Raw genomic sequence first — 15,721 nt, forward strand, 5'->3', positions numbered from 1 at the left:
ACAGCATCCCCTGATCCAGTACTTTAGACCTCACTGGGAGTAATTATCGTTTCGGCAGGTGCCTACCGCCTCCCCCTTTACATCAAGTATGTCTACATTCACCCTGTTTCTAAAAAGGGTGAACATTCCAATTCCTCAAACTATTACTTTAGTTTCCTATTACTTTAATTTCCTGCCTTTCTAAAGTTTTTGAATATGTTCTCAAAAGAAAGATTCTTAAATATCTATCGCTTCACGATCTTCTGTCTGATCGCCAGTATGAGTTCCGTCTAGGCAGATCTAGTGGTGATCTTCTGGTTTTCCTTACTGATTCTTGGTCATCCTCTTTTAGGGATTTTGAAGAAACTTTTGTTGTTGCCTAAGACATACCAAAATATTTCGTTAGAGCCTGGCACAAAGCTTTGACTTCCAAACAACCCTCCTACGGCTGCTATTCCTCTCTCTGTAACTTCATCTCAAGTTTCCTTTCTGACCGTTCTGTTGCTACTGTGGTAGACTGTCACTGATCTCCTAAATCCATTAACAACGGTATTTTGTTCTATAGGGTTCTGTACTGTCACCTATCCTCTTCCTATTATTCATCCTTGTAAACTAAACTTCTTGTCCTATCCATTCCTACACTGATGATACCATCCTCCACTTTTCCAAGTCTTTTCGTAGACATCCATCCCTTCCAGAAGTAAAGAGTTCACGCAGGAAAGCCACAAAACACCTGACTTCTGATCTCTCTAAAATCTTTGATTGGGGCAGTACAATCTTCAGTATTAATCAGTGCCTCAAAAAATCAATTTCTCTATCTATCAACTCGACACAACTTTCCAGACAACTATCCCCTCTTCTTCAGTGACACTCAAGGGCTCCCCTCTTCTACACTGAACTTTCTCGGTCTGTCCTTTACTTATAATCTAAACTTAAAACTACCCATCTCGTCTCTAATTGAAACAGCGCCTATGAAGTTACACGTTATAAGTCGTCTACGCTAGTTTTGTTTTTTTTTCTCACTCGCCAGCTGTTAACTCTTTACAAGCGCCTTATCTGTCCATGTATGGAATATGCTTCACATATCTGGGGAGGTTCCACTCATACCCCACTTTTAGAAAGGGTGAAATCAAAAGCTTTTCGTTTTATCAGCTCTCTTCTAACTGACTGTCATCAGCCTCTCTCTCTCTCATCACCGCAGTATTACATCTGCTATCTTCTATCGCTATTTTCAGGGTAACTGCTCTCCTATTCTTCCTAACTGCATGCCTCCCCTCCTCCCACGGCTTCACTGCACAAGACCACCTTTCTCCCATTCCTATTCTGTCCGCCTCTCTAATACAAGAGCTAACTAGTATTCTTAATCATTCATTTCTTTCTCTGGTAAACCCTGAAACTTCCTCCTCTCTTTCCTATGATTTGAACTCTTTCAAAAGGTGTCAAGACATTTATCCATTAATCTATGACGACCGCATTTGACTCTGTTTGAGGGCCAACACATAATTTTGTTGCCCTGGCCGGTACCCCTTCTACATAATATATATATATATATATATATATATATATATATATATATATATATATATAGAGAGAGAGAGAGAGAGAGAGAGAGAGAGAGAGAGAGAGAGAGAGAGAGAGAGAGAGAGAGAGAGAGAGAGAGAGAGAGAGAGAGAGAGAGAGAGAGAGAGAGAGAGAGAGAGAGAGAGAGAGAGAGAGAGAGAATACAGTAAGTGAACATCAGAGGGTGCTGACCCATTGTTTTCTATTATGTCCCTCAGTGTGTGTGTGTGTGTGTGTGTGTGTGTGTGTGTGTGTGTGTGTGTGTGTGTGTGACACTAGCCCAGCAATTTTCTATCTGCTCAGTACCTCTGCGACCGTCATCCTGTGAGGATCACCACCACTACCACCACTGTCACTACCACCGTCACCTCCAATACTGATAATTATTCACAGTGATAACAACAAAACATGGATTGTTGACACAGAAACTTACCTTAAGTCAACTCTGGCGAAAGTAACTAGAATTAATTTCACGTGCCTACCAATAGTCCACACTTGCATCAAAGCGATGTAAACTATTGCTATCTGTTTCCTGCCATGAGTACTCTTATTAATGCTGCTGTCATCACAGTTACATCTGTTTGCATTATTGGCGCTGGTTCCGAAGTGGTACACAAAGGTGTACATTATATATATATATATATATATATATATATATATATATATATATATATATATATATATATATATATATATATATATATATATATATATATATATATATATATATATATATATATATATATATATATATATATATATATATATATATATATATATATATATATATATATATATATATATATATACATATATATATATATGTGTGTGTGTGTGTGTGAAGAAAATTGCAGTTTAGATAAGTGTAAGCGTGTTTTATTCAGAAATTTGTTGAAGTGAGTGTTCTTTGCAGGTCATGAGTGGAAGGGAAAGATTTGCTTGATAATCCAAATCATACCTAACATAAACATATAACAACGTCTAACAGCAAGTATGAGACCTGGGAGCTGGGTAGCTGTGACTTCTCTTCTTGTTCTTGTGTGTGGAGCTTTGTGTCGCGTGCGTAAGGGCCAAGGTAAGTGCAGAAAGAGAGAGAGAGAGAGAGAGAGAGAGAGAGAGAGAGAGAGAGAGAGAGAGAGAGAGAGAGAGAGAGAGATTTACTTTACGATAGAAAAAGAAAATAATGGTACTGTGTGTGTGTGTGTGTGTGTGTGTGTGTGTGTGTGTGTGTGTGTGTGTGTGTGCGCGCGTGTGTGTTATCTCGCATCTCCAGTCTTTGTGTATGTTTTTATGTATGTGTGTCTGTATGTATGCATGTATGTTCTCTCTCTCTCTTTCTTTCTCTCTCTCTCTCTCTCTCTCTCTCTCTCTCTCTCTCTCTCTCTCTCTCTCTCTCTCTCTCTCTCTCTCTCTCTCTCTCTCTCACTCACACACACACACACACACACACACATTACCTTAAAACGTCCCTGCTACCACCACTCCCCACCATAACCACCTTCACCACCACCACCACCAACACTATCGTGCCGTTCCACATCTGGCGCGGCGTCCTGCCTTAATTAATCACGCAGCCAAGTGTGAAGGCGGTAAATGTACAGGTGACATTTTTCTCCCATCCTTGGCACGCCTGTCTCGCCGGAGAACAAAGAACATCTGTTGTGCTGAGATGCGTACCGTTTTATACAGAGAGAGAGAGAGAGAGAGAGAGAGAGAGAGAGAGAGAGAGAGAGAGAGAGAGAGAGAGAGAGAGAGAGAATAACAACATATGAGCTTCTTGTATTAGAGCTATGGAAAGGAGTAGATTTATGGGGAAGAAAAAAGGTGTTGTGTTTTCTAAAATTACAACGTGAAGGGACAAAACATTTCCCACAGATGAAATAGGTGGAGGTGAGATGTATGCGTCACCTGCCAGGAGCCGCCGTTACCATCACGGCGCCACCACGACCATCACCACCACCACGCCGACCACTGTATCTACTGCTACCTCCACTCCTCGCACAAACAGGACAGCAACAGTGGGTCGCTTTTGTAAGTAAATTAAATAGTACTTGAATATATAGATAGGTAAGGATTATGTCGAATGTAATACTGTGTTTTCAATAAGTAAAATAAAAATAAATAGATAGATAAGAATTATGTAAAGTGTTATACTGTGCTTGTAAAACACTATCTGACTGATACTATTTCTGAGTGATACTATCTCAGATTCATTATATTTATCAAGAGTAGCGTTTAAGGAAAATCAATTCTGACTGATACCTTATGACTGATACTGTTTCTGACTGACACTTCCTGACTGGCACTGTTCCTGATTATGTGATAAAAATTAGTTTATGTTTGGCTACGTTTGATGAGGTTAGGTAACGTTTTATGTTAAACGTAAGTTTAACGGCGCCATTTCTATATAAGTATCTTATGTGGGATAGGTATGACTGATGCGATATAAAATTACTACACACACACACACACACACACACACACACACACACACACACACACACACACACACACACACACAATTCAATTCATTTATTGACCACAGTTACGGGTAATTATCTGTCGTTTAAGGAACAATGAAAATAACACGCAACAAAACTGTAATCCAAATTCTTTACGTAAGACTAATTATGATTTTAATTAAAACCTCTTGAAAAACAACTGAAAACGGCAAATTATCACATCCAGTTAATATGTTCTATATGGTTTTACACATATTTGCTATACCGAACTGGTTTGAGAATAAATCACTAATGTTGTTGAGGCACTATCTATCTATCTATCTATCTATCTATCTATCTATCTATCTATCTATCTATCTATCTATCTATATATATATATATATATATATATATATATATATATATATATATATATATATATATATATATATATATATATATATATATATATATATATATATATATATATATATATATATATATATATATCACGTAATTGCTGTGTCCTGGGACAGTGTTGTACATGCGTCTTGGTCTATACGAAATCTACACGAACCCAATCTCTCTTAGGGTGGTAAACACACACACACACACACACACACACACACACACACACACACACACATACACAGACAAATAGTTTATTGACCACAGTATACAGGTACATATACTTATTCATATTACATATATACTACATAAATGATAACTTAGAGCTGCTAAATGATCCATCAACAACTATGTAAGTATAATTGTAGTCCACACCTTATGCCTAATACATGAACAACTCCAGCCCTGACAATCTCTCTCTCTCTCTCTCTCTCTCTCTCTCTCTCTCTCTCTCTCTCTCTCTCTCTCTCTCTCTCTCTCTCTCTCTCTCTCTCTCTCTCTCTCTCTCTCTCTCTCTCTCTCTCTCTCTCTCTCTCTCTATCTATCTATCTATCTATCTCTATCTCTCTCTCTACACACACACACACACACACACACACACACACACACACACACACACACATGCGTTTCCCCTCCTTGCTGCAGTGTTCTCCATGGTGCGCATCGCAAACACCGGGTGCGTCGCGGACGGTTCTAGTGGTACTTGCTATACCGCCACGGAATGCCGCCAGCGAGGAGGCACCAGCATTGGATCCTGTGCTAGAGGCTTCGGCGTGTGTTGCTACAGTGAGTGCAGGTTTACTTGCTTGTTCGCTGGTACTTCTTTTTCTTCTCCTGAAACTCTGGATCTTATTCCGGTTCTTGTAATGGTTCTGATTATATATATATATATATATATATATATATATATATATATATATATATATATATATATATATATATATATATATATATATATATATATATATATATATATATATATATATATATATATATATATATATATATATATATATATATATATATATATATATATATATATATATATATATATATATATATATATATATATATATATATATATATATATATATATATATATATATATATTTTTTTTTTTTTTTTTTCTTCTTTCGTTTCCTCTCTTTGTCGTCTGTTTTTGTTTTCTTCTTTTTCTTCTGTTTTCTTCTTCATTTTCGCTATTTTGTTCTTCTCTTTCATTTTCTTTAGTTAATAGTTTTCTTCCTTTCTTTTCGTTTTTTTTTAAACTTCCTTCTGTTTCATCATCATCATCATCATCATCATCTTCTTCTTCTTCTTCTTCTTCTTCTTCTTCTTCTTCTTCTTCTTCTTCTTTTTCTCTTTTTCTCCTCCTCCTCCTCCCCTTTGCGTACATTAATCTCTTCTTCCCCAGTCCCCTTTTATTTCATTTATTTATTTTCCTTTTTTTTTTATCATAGTTTCCTCGTGTTTCAACAGAGGAAATAACCTGTGGAGACACGACGATGACCAACTGCACGTATCTGGTGAGCCCGGGCTACCCCTCCACCTACAGCGATGCCCTCACCTGCACCATGACTGTGTCCCGCTCGCCAGACGTCTGCCAGCTGCGCCTCGACTTTGAGACTTTCGAAACCTTCCCGCCAGACCAGTTTGGTGAGCACCCACATCACGTGTCTGTCTCATGCTTCACACCACACACCACTTCTTAACTACTCACTTCACCACACAGCACCATACCACGCATCTCTTCATTACAACACCACTTTATCATAATGCCACCACTTCACATTCCCAGACACCATCACCTCAGAAATAAAGATAGATATGTTTATTGACCACAAGTTTGTTATATATAAATATTTATTAATAATATCATAAATTGCATAGCCATGTATACCGCATAGTAAATTACTAGTCTTGCTATTTAATTGTCCACATAAGTTAATTGAAATATGTGTACATCCACATTGAAACAAATCATAACATAAGCAAACGAATAATATAATATCTTTAGTTCAGGGTGTACGAGTAGTCATGAATCATGTATAAGTATGGAACACCTTTGCTTGCAATATTGCTTAGTTTGGCCATGAACTGATCTAAGCTATCAAACACAAAGCAATTATGAATACCCTGTGTTACTGGACACAACTATAATAAATACATGTCAGTCTGTGTGGCCCCGCATGACACAAGCGCTCCCTCGTTGATAGTATGCCTCAATCGCGTCTATTCCATCGGTCGGTCTCCACAACCAAAGCATATCCAGTTATCCAAAATCATACACCACCTCCTCACTTCAACACATCACACACCGCTTCATCACAACACCATTTCAGCATAACACTGCAGCACTCACCACTTTATTTCACCTTTTCATCACAACACCACTCTTCACCGCACTACATAGAACTTTATATTCATACCACCACTTCATCATAAAGCCATTTCACTTCACGCTCCAAGACACCAACACTTCACACACCACCACACTACGCACCACCCACTCATTTACCACCTCACGCACCATTACCTTTCACTTCACTGCCCCACACAACACTTCACACTATCTCCTCACGTCATGTCACACACCACTAGCTTCTCACACCACCCCACACACCACACTAACCCACACTAACACGCTACATACCACAACTTCACTTATACCGTCTCTCACCCACGCATCATCACCTCTCACACCACTTCTTTTTTATTTTATTTTATTTATTTATTTATCTATTTTTCATCTACATGCCTCCTTCACAAAACCGTTAGGAAAAAAATTCATCTTTTGTGTCTGTGGTGGTCTGGCGCGGGTGTTCTTGATGGTCTGGTGGAGTGGCAGGTGGGTTTCCTTTGCGGTTCTTTGATTTGCTGAAACGCTCGCCCCTCTGTTAATCATAAAACATGTTTCTCTGCGCTGCATAAAACTAGAGGAACTTTAACATGTCAGTGAAAGGAGAGATGGTTGACTATAGCAATTAGTCTCATAGCATTCAAAAAGGACTTAAGCCTACAGCAGCCAGTTGAAAGGTGAAGGAGCTCTCGCTCTCACCGTCTGCGAGCAGCTCAAGCAATGGGAACCTCTGGAAGCAAACTGTATATTGAATGTAATATAATGCTTAATCTCGTTTATTCAATTAATTGTTCAAATACACATACCTCAATCATCGTGTGATCCTGGTATAATTTATGGTGAAACCATTTTCATGTAATGGAAATTGCAAATTGGTGGATATCATTAATTTATGGCTGTTATTCATTCCTCATTTTAAAAACTTAGGTTCAGCAGCTCATCCCTACTAAAACTAAGGCAATGATTTAGTAGTTATTGCAGTTAACTTTTTAGCTGGATGTATCCACCACTGCATACAGCTTATCACTTAATACTTTACTCAATCCTTTTTCCTTTGTGGGCCAAACCAAAAGGATTACGTCACCTCATTTATTTGACAATCTCCACACACACACCCTCTATCAGTCTCAGCTCAGTCTTTCTAATGAACGGACGTGTTTAGTGACCAGTGACCTGACGCTAATATAGCTGGCTAGTGTAGACATGGCGCCTTCTGTTACTGAGTCGTCTGGTTGTGTTAGTTCTCCTGTTCTCGAGGCCTTCGTTGCGAAGGTCTCAGAGGTGGAGGCTGAGTTCCATCGAAGGATCTCGGAGGTGCAGGCTGAGTTTCGTGAGAGGATCTCAGACCTGAAGGCTGAGTTCTGTGAGAGGATCTCAGCACCTGTGGGAGGGTTGTGCCCCACCGTCATCCTACCTAGTAAGGCGACGGGGGAGCAGAAGTCGGTTGTGTTTAGGGGAGCCAAGAGGGTGAAGGTCCTCAGGGCGCCTTGCGTGGAGACGAAGAATTCTTTCAGTGTGATGGAGGAAGTGAAGGAGATGGAGGTGGACATGGCGGGAGGAGACAAGAAGGAGGGGGCAGACGCAGTTACTCTAACACAAGGTAGAGTGCTTGTGTTTGGTGATAGTCAGGTTAGGCACTTAGATAGTGCGTTCTGTACTAGAGATAGGAAGCGTAGGTCGAGGGTGTGTTTGCCGGGGGCCGGGATAGGGAAGATAGCTGATAGGCTAGACACGTTCTTGGAAAAAGATGGGACCAAGCCCATTGTTTTTCTCAGCGGGGGAGAGAATGACCTTGGTAAGGTCAGGAGTGATGAAATTTTCGGGAGGTTTCGACAGGGTTTGGACAGGATTAGGGACAAAGGAGGGATCCTTGTGGTGTGTGGTGTCTCGCCGAGGAGGGGAGTTGGTGCTGAGTGGCTGTCCAGGGCTATTACTCGTACATTGACCCAAGGGCTTGCGAATCATTGTAAGAGTAATGGATGGACGTTCATCGACAACTGGGACCTCTTCTACGGTAGGGACACCATGTACGTCAGGGATGGAATGCATTTATCACGCCAGGGTGTTCGTGTTTTGGCCGGAACACTCGAGCGGGAGGTAACTGCACTCCAGCGCTTTTTTCGTTAGTCGGGAGGGAAGAAGGGGTTGTGAGGTGAAAACGAAGGACAAATTAGTTAAATCTAGAAAAGTAACTAGCTCAGCGAAGGTGAGAAATAGCTTAAGTGTTTACTACACAAATTGTAGAAGTATTTTGAATAACATAGACTTGCTTAGATGAATAGCGTGTGTAGAAAAATTTGCTTTAAGTGAAACTTGGTTAGATATGTCAGGAAAAGTATTTAATCCAGAGGTTAAGATAGATGGTTATACACTGTTCTATAAAGATAGGGAAAAAGGAGAGGAGGAGGCGTCGCGTTATACGTTAGGGACACATTACAGTGTTGTATTAACAGTAAAATCTAAACAGATAACAAAATAGAGTCGATATGGGTAGATACTAAGGAAGGATCACAGTCAGAAATACTGGGATTAGTGTACAGGTCACCGACCAGTACAAAGGAAATTAACACCTCACTGTGGCAGGAAATAAATAGAGCAGGCAGGTGCAGTCAAGTATGTGTGGTAGGAAATATGAATTTTAGGAATATCGAGTGGAGTCTGATGGTGGGAAACAAGCAAGCAGAGGACTTTCTTAAGGTAATTCAGGATAATAAAAAAAAAAAAACAAGTAGTCGTAGAATCCACAAAGGGGAACAATATTCTAGATTTAATTCTTACTAACAGGAAGGAAGCAATCACGCAGGTAGAGGTTGGAGGCCAGCTAGGTAACAGTGACCATAGGGAAACTAGATACAATTTAAAATGGGAAGAAACTTTTAGAAGCAAAAACACTAGTAAATTACCTGACTTTAGGAGAGCAGATTTTGAGGCATTAAAAAGGCACCTCCAAGTAGATGACTGGCAACGGTTGCAGGGTGAGGTCAGGTCCGGGACGGAGTTGAGAGAGATAAGATAAGATGAGAGAGGTGAGGTGAGGTGTGAGGGTGCAGTACAAGAGGAGGGAAGATGTGTCCGGAAGAGGCGGAGGAGAGAGGGAGGGGGAGATAGGTATGAGTATGTTGGAAGGTCAGATCATGCTGAAATGGGAATGGGGTGTAGAGGATGGTAGGGGCCGAGATGAGGGGATAAGGTGAAGTGAACGTAGATGAATTGTATAAATATTTTGCAGATAAAGTTCATACAGGTCAGTTAGCAAACACTCCGTATGGAGCAATAATATCACAGAAAAATGACCCTAAACATTATATAGGGCGGAAGAGAAGTATATATAAGAGACTAAGGGCAGGTGAAGAAGTTTTAAGGCCACAATATAATGAATTAGTTAGAACAGTCAGGAGGTTAACGAGGAAAGCTAAGGGCAATTATGAATTAAAGGTAGCCAACAAGGCAAAGACGGACCCCGACGGATTTTATCAAGTACACAGGACAAAGAATAAGGATACTATAGGTCCATTAAAGGCAGCAGATGGGGAGCTGGTTAGTTCTGGGGAGAACATTAGTAGAATTCTGAATGACTATTTTTTAACTGTCTTTACCCAGGAAAATATGCAGGATATGCCAAATAATGAACAGGTGTTTAGAGCAGATGAGAATGAGAAGCCGACATATTTCCATAACTAAGGAGATAGTGGAACAGAAGATAGATAGGCTAAGAAGTTCAAGACATCAGGACCAGATGAAATATATCCCAGAGTACTTAGGGAATGCAAAGAGGTTATTAGTGAGCTGTTAGTTTCTGTCTTTAGGAAATCACTTGAGTCAGGTGAGGTATCAGTAATGTGGAGGCAGGCTAATGTAGTACCCGTCTTTAAGAGAGGAGATAAGACTTTAGCGTCTAACTATAGACCTGTCAGCTTAACTTCAGTTGTACGTAAAATATTGGAGTCAATAATAGCGAGGAACATTAGGGAACATTTAGACAAACATAACTTGATAAACCAGTCACAGCATGGCTTCACGAAGGGGAAGTCTTGCCTGACAAACTTGCTAAGTTTTTACAGTAAAGTGTACGAGGCAGTAGATAATGGTGATAGTTATGACATCTTATATCTGGACTTTAGTAATGCATTTGACAAGGTACCCCATCATAGGCCCCTGAGAAAGGTTAGTGTACACGGGGTAGATGGGAAGATGTAAGGCTGGATAAGGTCATGGCTTAGCAACAGGGGACAAAGACTTGTAATAAACGGCTGGAAGATCCAAGTGGGGTCATGTAATTAGTGGGGTGCCACAGGGATCAGTATTAGGGCCATTGTTATTTCTAATATATATCAATGACTTGGATAGTGCAATTAGTAGTGATGTTAGTAAATTTGCGAATGACACAAAGATAGGTAGATTAATTAGATCAGAATCGGATGCCATCGACTTGCAGGCAGTTTTAGATAGAATGAATGAATGGAGGGACAGATGGTAAATGTATATTTGTTTATATATATATATATATATATATATATATATATATATATATATATATATATATATATATATATATATATATATATATATATATATATATATATATATATATATATATATATATATATATATATATATATATATATATATATATATATATATATATATATATATATATATATATATATATATATATATATATATATATATATATATATATATATATATATATATATATATATATATATATATATATATATATATATATATATATATATATATATATATATATATATATATATATATATATATATATATATATATATATATATATATATATATATATATATATATATATATATATATATATATATATATATATATATATATATATATATATATATATATATATATATATATATATATATATCAACAAATGCAAAATACTTAGCGTCGGCAGAGGAAACCCACACAGTAGGTACACATTAAACAACAAAACTCTGGTAGGTACAGAGTACGAGAAAGATTTAGGTGTTATAGTTAGCTCTGAACTCCGTCTAGGAAAACAATGCTTAAAGGCCAGAAACAGGGGAAATAGGATACTAGGATTCATTTTTAGGAGTGTTAAAAGTAGAAGGCAGGAAGTAATATTAAAGTTATACTTGGGGCTGGTCAGACCTCATCTAGACTACGCTGTGCATTTCTTGTCCCCACATTACAGGAAAGATATAGGTCTATTAGAATCAGTACAGAGGAGAATGACTAAAAGGATACAGGGGATGAGGAGTATTCCTTAAGAGGCGAGATTGAAGCTGTTAAATTTACATTCTTTAGAGAGACGTAGGTTAAGAGGGGACCTGATAGAAGTCTTTAAGTGGTATTAGGGTTATAACAAGGGGAATGTAAGCAAAATTCTTAGGATCAGCAACTAGGATAGAACAATAAATAACGGGATCAAGCTTGAAAATATTAGGTTTAGGAAGGAGATAGGAAGAAACTGGTTCTCAAATAGAGTGGTAGATGAGTGGAACTGACTCAGTAATCATGTTCTTAATGCTAGAACATTAGGGAGCTTTAAGAGAAGATTAGACGGGTTTATGGATTTGGATAATAGATGGAAATAGGTAGGTATATTTCATACAGGGACTGCCACGTGTAAGCCTGGTCGCTTCTTGCAGCTTCTCTTATTTCTTATTTTCTTATGTTCTATCCTGCACCCGAAGCTAAGACCAGTGACTTTAGGTGAGTTAAGTCTTTGATGCTTGATCCCTAATCAGTGTGCACCTCATAGAACGGCGCCCATTGCGTTCACCCTTACCTCCCAACAGGAGTGTGTAGCGAGGACCAGTTTACGGTGGACGGCGAGAGAAAGTTTACTTATCTGTGTGGAACTGCTCCTGCAAACTGGCACTGTGAGTTTACTGCATTGTTGTTGTTGATGTTGTTGTTGTTGTTGTTGTACCCAACATACATACCGTACGTATGTATGAACTGTGAGAGAAAGCAAGCAGGGTTTCCCTCTCGTGCAGATTAATTAAAACTGAATTAAGCTTTGGTAAGAAGACTGAAATAACTGCATTTCTGTGACTATTCTGATCGTAATGGTGGAAAAGTTGTGTGTTACTATAACAAAATTTATCAAGAGAAGCATGAAATGTAGTATGAAATCGTAACATAAAACATCACAAATGCACACACACACACACACACACACACACACACACACACATATATATATATATACGTATATATTATATATATATATATATATATATATATATATATATATATATATATATATATATATATATATATATATATATATATATATATATATATATATATATATATATATATATACATATATATACATATATATATATTTATATATATATATATATATATATATATATATATATATATATATATATATATATATATATATATATATATATATATATATATATATATATATATATATATGTATATATCTTTTTTTTCTCTTTTTTTTCTTTTGTTTTCTTTTCTTTTTATGTAAAAAAGGAATCTGGCCCAGAGCAACAAAAACACTCTGGAAAAAAAAAAAGTCCATTGAAGGTCACAGGCCACAAAAAGTGTAGTCAGATAGCATTGCTTTGCTGATATAATCGTAATTCTGAGGCTGTATTTATCTAATGGGACACATATCCCAAACCACACCAGCCAGGAAGTGCCCCACGGTAATCACTCGCTTACCAACTAGTGATCGCTGCGGCTTGTGTTCTTTAATCAGGCAACCGTGACTCCGCCTCCCCCACCAATCCTCAAAAATGGCTTTCTTTTCTCTCCTAATTGCACGTAATTACCGGAATTCTCATTAGGAATTCACCAGTGTACGAAAACTATGCAATTACATTCATGTTCTTTTAAGACTCTGCGTATGCCGGAGAAAATATTCGGCTCCAGTTCTGAAAAGTACTGTCTTTAAAGGTCACAGAGTTGACTATTCGGTCTCTCGTGTTGTGTGTGTGTGTGCGTGTGTGTGTGTGTGTGTGTGTGTGTGTGTGTGTGTGTGTGTGTGTGTGTGTGTGTGTGTGTGTGTGTGTGTGTGTCTGTGTTAATGGTGCAGAGTCGTTGTTAAACTAACTAAACTCTTTAAAATCTTAATAAATTTCAACAGTCTTTTCAAAGTATTTGAGATCAGGCGCCAAAGTATTTTAGTTTTAGAGAATCCAGTTCCGGGCGCAGTTTGTTTACTGTAAATGCTTGAGACTTTGAATGGTGATTTAATGATTCTAGTGACAGTTTAGCAAGGATTGTTCACCAGCAATATATATATATATATATATATATATATATATATATATATATATATATATATATATATATATATATATATATATATATATATATATATATATATATATATATATATATATATATATATATATATATATTTTTTTTTTTTTTTTTTTCTTATGTAGGGGGGACACTGGCCAAGGGCAACAAAAATCCAATAAATAAAAATGCCCACTGAAATGCCAATCTCATAAAAAGGGTCAAAGCAGTAGTCAGAAACTGATGGATAAATGTCTTGAAACCTCCCTCTTGAAGAAATTCAAGTCATAGGAAGTGGAAATACAGAAGCAGGCAAAGAGTTCCAGAGTTTACCAGAGAAAGGAATGAATGATTGAGAATACTGGTTAACTCTTGCATTAGAGAGGTGGACAGAATAGAGGTGAGAGAAAGAAGAAAGTCTTGAACAGCTAGGCCGCGGGAGGAGGGGAGTCATGCAGTTAGCAAGATCAGAAGAGCAGTTAGCATGAAAATAGCGGTAGAAGATAGCTAGAGATGCAACATTGCGGCGGCGAGAGAGAGGCTGAAGACAGTCAGTTAGAGGAGAGGAGTTGATGAGACGAAAAGCTTTTGATTCCACCCTGTCTAGAAGAGCAGTATGAGTGGAACCCCCCAGACATGTGAAGCATACTCCATACATGGACAGATAAGGCCCTTATACAGAGTTAGCAGCTGAGGGGGGGGGGTGAGAAAGACTGGCGGACGCGTCTCAGAACACCAAACTTCATAGAAGCTGTTTTAGCTAGAGATGAGATGTGAAGTTTCCAGTTCAGATAAAGTTCAGTAAAGTTCAGAAAAGGGGGACAGTTGAGTGTCATTGAAGAAGAGGGGATAGTTGTCTGGAAGGTTATGTCGAGTTGATATATGGGGGAATTGAATTTTTGAGGCATTGAACAATACCAAGTTTGCTCTGCCCCAATCAGAAATTTTAGAAACATCAGAATCTATCCTATTGAGGATGGATTCAAAAACTTTATGTAGGCAGGAAATTAAAGCAATAGGACGGTAGTTTGAGGGATTATAACGGTCACCCTTTTTAGGAACAGGCTGAATGTAGGCAAACTTCCAGCAAGAAGGAAAAGTAGATGTTGACAGACAGAGCTGAAAGAGTTTGACTAGGCAAGGTGCAAGCACGGAGGCACAGTTTCGGAGAACAATAGGAGGGACCCCATCAGGTCCATAAGCCTTCCGAGGATTTAGGTCAGCAAAGGCATGGAAAACATCATTGCGAAAAATTTTAATAGGTATCATGAAGTAGTCAGAGGGTGGAGGAGAGGGAGGAACAAGCCCAGAAAATATATATATATATATATATATATATATATATATATATATATATATATATATATATATATATATATATATATATATATATATATATATATATATATATATATATATATATATATATACACTACTACTAGAGATATTACTACTGCTACTGTTGCTGCTGCTACAATTATAAATACATCTACTACTACAACTAACACTATAATTACTACTGATACATCAACAATCACTACAACTACTATTTTTTTTTTTTTTACGTCAGGATTCCCTATTACATCAGAGCTAGGACGGTGCCTCCTAACGAAGGACTTTGGTTTCGGGATCTAAGGAGCGATTACCCAGATTGGATGCTCTTCATAAACACGGACAT

At 37.8% G+C, this 15,721-nt stretch overlaps 1 protein-coding gene across 1 annotated transcript in view; it reads left to right on the plus strand.

The window, feature by feature from the left end:
* The first annotated feature begins 2,458 nt into the window (after window positions 1-2,458).
* LOC135091198 (uncharacterized) overlaps window positions 2,459-15,721 on the plus strand; it is a 27,500-nt gene continuing 14,237 nt past the window's right edge. The window contains exons 1-5 of the mRNA XM_063988642.1: window positions 2,459-2,614; window positions 3,415-3,570; window positions 5,034-5,174; window positions 5,868-6,044; window positions 12,555-12,638. Of these exons, the coding sequence (XP_063844712.1) occupies window positions 2,533-2,614; window positions 3,415-3,570; window positions 5,034-5,174; window positions 5,868-6,044; window positions 12,555-12,638 (640 nt within the window). The 5' untranslated portion in view covers window positions 2,459-2,532. The remainder of the gene's footprint in view (window positions 2,615-3,414; window positions 3,571-5,033; window positions 5,175-5,867; window positions 6,045-12,554; window positions 12,639-15,721) is intronic.

Source organism: Scylla paramamosain, chromosome 37 (assembly GCF_035594125.1).
Source record: "Scylla paramamosain isolate STU-SP2022 chromosome 37, ASM3559412v1, whole genome shotgun sequence".
NCBI lineage: Eukaryota > Metazoa > Arthropoda > Malacostraca > Decapoda > Portunidae > Scylla > Scylla paramamosain.